Raw genomic sequence first — 7,055 nt, forward strand, 5'->3', positions numbered from 1 at the left:
CTGGCACAATTTTTCACTTATATATTTATATATGTAACTAGTTTCTTCTCTCTGATCCAGTCTCCTCCTCCTTCTGCCTGGTCAGCTCCTACTGAAACTGATAGGAATAGTAATGCAATCAATCAAAAAACTGGTCTCTGCGGATGCTTTTTATTAAATTGAAATATTCCTAACATTATAAATTTTGGGGATATCATTCTATGTACAATATCTCTGATAAAAAATAGTTTGTGGTCTTATAAATATAGACTGATTAATTTTGATACCACTCTTTAATTCATGCCAGCTTCCAATTTTCTTCAAAAGATCCACAGATTTTTTTCTGAACTTTTTACTTTTTTTCCAATTTTCATTGCTAAACAGTAAGTTTCTGCTCAGAAATATATTCTATCAATAATTGTAGTTTTATTTTTATCAATCTACCAGAGTACTGTTAATGGTAGAGAACCACAAAGACTTATTAACTCACAGGCCCAGAGCGGTGGACTGGGCTCACTCATTTAAATAACTAAATATACATGCCAGCTTCAATTAGAGCTGTGTCTCAGTAAATATATCTCAGTATGTCTCAGTAAACTTGTCAATTTCTACCTACAGTTTTGGAAGTCCCTAGCAAACAGCTAAATGCTCAGATAAAGCTGGAACACAGGTACCAGGGGCAGAGTCTCAGTTCTGTAATCCCAGCACTTTGGGAGGCTTGAGTCCAGAAGTTCAAGATCAGCATGGGCAAAATAATGAGACCACCACCTCTATAATAAATAAATAAATAAACAAGTAAATAAATAGATACATAAAATAAAATAAATAGCCAGGTGCGGTGGCATACTCTTATAGTCCCAGCTGCTCGAGAAGCTGAGACAAGAGGATCTCTTGAACTTAGGAGTTTGAGGCTGCAATGAGCCGTGATCACGCCACTGTACTACAGTCTGGGTAACAGAGTAAGACCCTGTCTCTTTAAAAAAAAAAAAAAAAAAAAAGAGCACAATATTTCTAAATAAGTTATTTGTGGGTAATATTATTGAACTTCCACTGGACCCATATTCAAGTAAACATAATTCGAAGTTGGTTTTCTTTTACTTTTTTTTCTTTTCCCACAGAGCTCACAGACCATCCTGACCACTAAAACTGATGTATAGGACTTGGAGTTTTTCCAGCAGAAAATAAAGAAGGGAGGAAGGGAGGGGGAACAAGGGATGCAAAGACACCTATTGTACCTTGCTCACCACGGCAGTGGAGGGGCCGGCTAGTGAGAAGCCAGCCCAGACCTCACCTTCGCATGATATACCTATGTAACAAATCTTCGCATGTACTCCTGACTCTAAAATTAAATTAGATTTTTTTTAAGAAAGAAGAAACAGTTTGAAAGTTGTCTGACATCTATTTATTTCTTCATTATTCTCTTCAAAGTACCTATGACTTCTCTGTTCCTCAGGCTGTAAATAAAAGGATTTAGCAGAGGAATTATTATCGTGTAAAATAAAGAATACATTTTGTCCTGATCTTCAGCTGGTCCAGATCCTGGACGCACATACATGAAGAAGAGTGTGCCATAGAACAAAGACACAGAGAGCAGGTGGGCACTGCACGTGGACAAGGCTTTGCTTCTGCCCTTCTCTGACTTCTTTTTCAAGATGGCAAAGAGGACATAGGAGTAAGAGATGAGGATAGTCATAAAAGTAAAGACTTGTATAAAGGCTGAAAAGATTAAGACCAAAAGTGTATTAACTATAGGATCAGTGCAAGAAATTTTGAACAGCTGTAAAAGTTCACAGTAGAAATAATGTATGATATTGGACCTGCAGAAAGTTAGCCTAACTAACAAACTCACATGAATCGCTGAATGCAGAAAACCAATAAAATATGAAACACTTATCAACTGAGTGCAGCGTCTGTTGGACATCACCATTGGGTAAACCAAGGGGTTACATACGGCAACATAGCGGTCATAGGCCATCACTACCAGGAGGAAACATTCTGTAGTTGCACTAGAACCAAAAAAATAAAACTGGATCATACAGTCAAAGAGGGATATCACATGATTCTTCGATAAAAAGTTGATAAGCATCTTAGGAGTCACAGAGGATGAAGTGCATGTATCTGCAAAGGCTAAACTGCCAAGGAATAAGTACATGGGGGTGTGAAGGTGAGCATCCTTCCAGATGAGAGCCATCAGGCCAAGGTTGCCCACCATAGTAATGAGATAGATCAGCAAGAACACCAGGAACAGGGGCACCTGCAGCCCTTGACAATCTGTAAGTCCTGTAAGGACAAACTCCATCACCAGAGTCTTATTTTCTTCTGCCATATGTGACCTGGCCAATCACTACAATGAAAGAATAAGTAAGGAAACCATCAAAAAAGTCATAAAAATGGTGACATCATTACATGACTCACATATTCCCAGGAGGTACATCTTATTTTATTAGTAGTTTTAAATGTCTGCCTTATTTGTCTAAGTGTATAAACACTCGAAATTCTCCATAATAACAAGTCTTAAGATGTTAACTCTCCTAAAGTGACATGTAAATTTAATACAAATTATTTCCAACCTAGCAGAATTTTTTAGCACTGAATACACTTATCTTAAAGTTCATATGAAAAAAATAGCTTCCATGTTTACCCAAGAAAAATATAAAAACTGATAGTTCAATACTTTAATTACTATTGAACTATAATAGAAAGCCATAATCATCAAAACATTAAGATATTGTCATAAGAGTAGACAAGAGGATCTGTGCAAGAGAAAAGAGAGCTCAGACATAAACTCTAATACACACGAGAAGTGGCATAAGACAAATATGATATTTCAATCCAGTAAGAAAAGGATGATTGATTTAATGAATAGTGCTGGCGCTGTTGGCTATATGTCCTAAAGTAAATTAGGTTAGATTCCTACCTCATAACATAAATATTTTCTAAGAAGTTTAGAAGGTAATAATGTAGCATAGAATTAGATAAATCCTTATCCAAAAAAAGCCAGTATAAAAGCGTAGCTACTGCATAATTTTAATACATAGCAAAAGATTATCTAACAGAATCAAAAGGCATATAACAGATTGGGAAATGTATTTTATCATGCGTATGAAAACATAGATTTATGTCTATAATATTAAAAACAGTTTAAAATAGATAAGAATATGAAAGATATAGATTTATGTCTATAATATTAAAAACTTTAAAATAGATAAGAAAAAGCAAACAATCTAAATGAAGAATGAGCAAAGGCTATGAATAAGCAAGTTTACAATGAACAAAGTAAAATGGCCAATAAATGAAAAAATGCCCAAATTTCTATGCCATAGATAGAGACAGAGAGAGAGAGAGAGAAAGAGAGAGATTTTCATTAGCAAAGATTAGCAGAAATTAAAATGAATAAAAATACCCATTGCTGACTGAGATGTAAAAAGTGAAAAACCTTTTTGAAAAGCAATTTTATATAAGCCTATTAATTTTTAAAAATGCATATACCCAGCCGGGTTCGGTGGCTCAATCTGTAATCCCGCGCCTTTGGGAGGCTGAGGTGAATGGATTACTTGAGACGGGTTCGAGACCCGCCTGGGCAGCGAGACCTCATCTCTACAATAAATCAAAAAAATCAGCCAGGCGTTTTAGCGCATATCTGTAATTCCAGCTACTTGGAAGGCTGAGGCGAAAGGATCGCCGGAGCCCAGCAGGTCGAGACTGCGGTGGCCTGGAGCGGCCACTGCACTCCAATCTGGGTGACAGAGTGAGACTCCAACTCAAAAAAAAAAAAAAATACGTATACCCTTCAATCCACTCTTTGGTCATACATATATATATCCTAGAAATAAAAGCACCACCACTCAAATATAAATATACAAATAATATCCAATGCATTGTTGTTCAAGGTGTCAAAAACCAGGCATATCCACAGTGAAATAACTGGATAATCACAGTACATTCATACTATGGGACAAAATTCAGTTATGAAAAAAAGAGCTATATCAATTGAGTTGAGAATGGCCACAATGTATAGTTAGTTATCTGAAAAGAGTAAAATACAGTAAGAAATAAATAATATGATCTCATTATTGTAGAACAAGCAATGCATTTTTTATTTCTCTTTTGCATGGAGAAAAACATGGATAATACAGATTTTATTTTGAATACACTCCTACCTCTTTAAGATGCTATTCATTATGAAGTTTTCTTTATAGAGGTTAATTTAAGTGACTTTTTATGAAGCCTGTGCATCTAGGTATGTTGAAGCTAGGAGGATTTTCTTTAGAATACTCTTTTGCATGTAAAGCACAAACTATATCAGTTTAAGTGTACCTCCTTTTAATTTTCTTGAGGAAGATCAGCCACAAATATTTTGTTGAAGGGAAACTAGTAGTTGCTTTAAAGAGCACAGCCCAAATAAAACAAGGACTAGATGTAAAGAAATAACTTTATGATTTAAAAGAAGAGCTGTTGCTTTGGCAGTATTTAAAAGAAATACTGCTGGAAAATTTCCAATTTCTACTACATTCACCATCTCTAGTGAGATTAGACATATGTTGACGTTATGTTTTGATTTGGCACACAGCATGATCAATGATGGTTACTCGCCTAGTACAAGACATGGAGAAGAAACCTTTGGACACAGAGCAGATGACACCTCCTGTTTTTGTAATGTATCCTGGCGTCATTTTCTGTGAATGAGGTCAGGTAGAGTTGTTTTGGTTGTTGTTGTTGTTATTGTGCTTTTTTTTTTTTTTTTTTTTGGTCTCTTTTGGTGGAAAATGAAAAAAGATTTTGGATAATAGACACTAAGTTTATAACACTATTTTTTCTGGTACTGGAGTAGGGATAGGCATGGAGGAAGTGGAGACAAGGGCAAGAGGGATAAGTCAAAATACATAATTTGCATCAGAAAAGCAGTACATACATTACTATCTCTTTTACAGAAAATTGTGTAACATAATAATGCAGCTGTATTGGTGCCTATATCCATATATAAAAGATGTGAGAAAGAGTGGTCTTAACATGTAATCATGGAGAAAAGAAACAGGAACTGTGAAATCCTGTGGTGGCCTTTTTATGGAGATGCTTTAGCACTGAAAATTATAGTGTTAAATTAGGAGGTAATAATCTTTAAATTTTTCTACCTAAATATCAGTTAAATGAAGAGATAGCATTCAGGTAAATTAACATAATGTTGTGGATATTATCAGTGGAGAAGATTTTTGAGCATTGAGAGTAGATGTGATTTTTAAGACTCCAAAGTTACTGTAATTGTATAAGATAGGAATTCAAATAGAGCAATAGGGTTTTTTAGAGATTTTTAAAAATAATTTCAATATTATTGATATTAAATTTATTCCTGTATACTTTATTTCTTGTCACTGCTATGATCATAATATTTAGTGTTTGCACGAAGTAAGGAGTGGTTTTCTCATGATTTATAGCATCTATGAGAATTCTATAAAAATTACCTTGAGAAGAAAAATAAATAAATTGAGGCAGCCATACAGATTTTAATAGCATTGTCATGTATAAAAAACATTTTTCATAACTTTGTAGTCATACTTCTCAATATATGGGGAACATGAAAATCTTTATGATGAGAAATATTAGAGAAACTTGATTTGTCTGATTTTAAATATAAATAAAGGCTATTGTTTTAAAAATTCAGTATCTGCATAAGTAATAACTGTGAGATGTTATTCTATATTCACTAAAAATAAATGAAGAATAAATGGGATTTTGAATTTTTACTTTTAAAAATATACCCAAGAAAAAAAAATATATATATACCCACAGAGAGCCCTGGAATTACAACAGGACCCAAAATATAAATTATAAACTAAGAATGCCGCCTATTTTTGCCTAGGATAAACTGGACCAATTTTCTTTATAATTTCAAATAACTGAATTGTTGATATTTCTAGTTTTCATTTCTACAATGTATAATTTAGCCAAGAATTAGTAAGATTTATGAATTTCTTTCTCAAGTTATGTGAGACACAATGAGCCTATTGAAATTACCTTCAGCGACTTTAGCCCATACTCCCATGATTCCACGAAATTAAAAAAAAAATTATTACATTTGGTCAAAACTTAGGCCAGAATTTTCCATTCTGAAAATTACAAATAAGTGAAATTTGAGCAGCATAACTTATACCTCAATTAAGAAAACTTTTCACGTTATAAAATAAGCTCAATGTTGGATTTTTATATCACGAATATTTAAATGTTCCATTTTTCATTCTTCTATTAATCAAAGTTTATTTTAAAGCTTCTCAAAAATAAAACAAAAACTTCCCAACAATTGTGTTACCTCCACTGTAAAAATTCTAACTGCATGTTCAGAAGGTCGTTTACTTCTGTCCAGATTTTCATTGCAGAGCTTTTTAAAATTTTGGCTAGGATTTCAAAATCTTCTTTAAATATTTTGTTATTTTACAGACAAATTGCAAAGCTGTAACAATAAAAATTATGAAAATCCCTGCACTCTCACCCAGTTCCTATAAAACACTGAGAAATTAGAAATGTGCTCATTGTTTGGAAGTAACATAAAAGGAACAGAAATAAAGCAATATTAATGTATACCAATTTTCCTTGAAAATCTTAGACTGGAGGGAGATAGCATTTCTCTCTTCTATTTTCAAATCCTTTCTTTAAAAAAAAGTTTTAAATCCCCTCAATGTTTCCAAGGGATTCCCAGTAGGATGAAGTCAAAGTTGCTCTATTGGGCATTGTGAGTTAATCATCAAATCATCCATACACCCCTAGTCATAACAATTAAAACTACACATGGTGTCCTCAGGGTTCACTGTAGGGGTATGTTTATAAAATATTTCCAAACAGAGTTTATAATAAGCTTGTTTTTCTTCCCCCTATTTCTCTTAGTGATGTCATAACTCAACTATCTAATTAAGTTGACTTTCATTTGGAAATCCCAAAGGTACCTTAGAGCTAACATGTCCAGATCTTAGACTGAGATCTTCCCCAATTCCATCCCAAAACCTGATATTCTTCCAGTGTTCCCTGTCTTAGGGTCAGGGTCACCAAACAAGCATTTATGCAAGTCATATACACATCTTTAACAC

The 7,055-nt window shown here is 33.8% G+C and overlaps 1 protein-coding gene across 1 annotated transcript; it reads right to left on the reverse strand.

The window, feature by feature from the left end:
- Window positions 1-1,381: 1,381 nt before the first annotated feature.
- LOC103272438 (olfactory receptor 5AC1-like) lies at window positions 1,382-2,305 on the reverse strand. The gene has a single exon (XM_008069935.1). The coding sequence runs from the start codon at window positions 2,303-2,305 to the stop codon at window positions 1,382-1,384; it is 924 nt and encodes a 307-aa protein (XP_008068126.1).
- Window positions 2,306-7,055: the final 4,750 nt, after the last annotated feature.

Source organism: Carlito syrichta, unplaced genomic scaffold, assembly GCF_000164805.1.
Source record: "Carlito syrichta isolate Samal-C Ts95f unplaced genomic scaffold, Tarsius_syrichta-2.0.1 Scaffold312566, whole genome shotgun sequence".
NCBI classification, from domain to species: domain Eukaryota; kingdom Metazoa; phylum Chordata; class Mammalia; order Primates; family Tarsiidae; genus Carlito; species Carlito syrichta.

Coding starts and splice junctions, on each gene's coding strand:
- LOC103272438 (XM_008069935.1), bottom strand. CDS start 2,305: ATGGCAGAAGAAAATAAGACTCTGGTGATGGAGTTTGTCCTTACAGGA.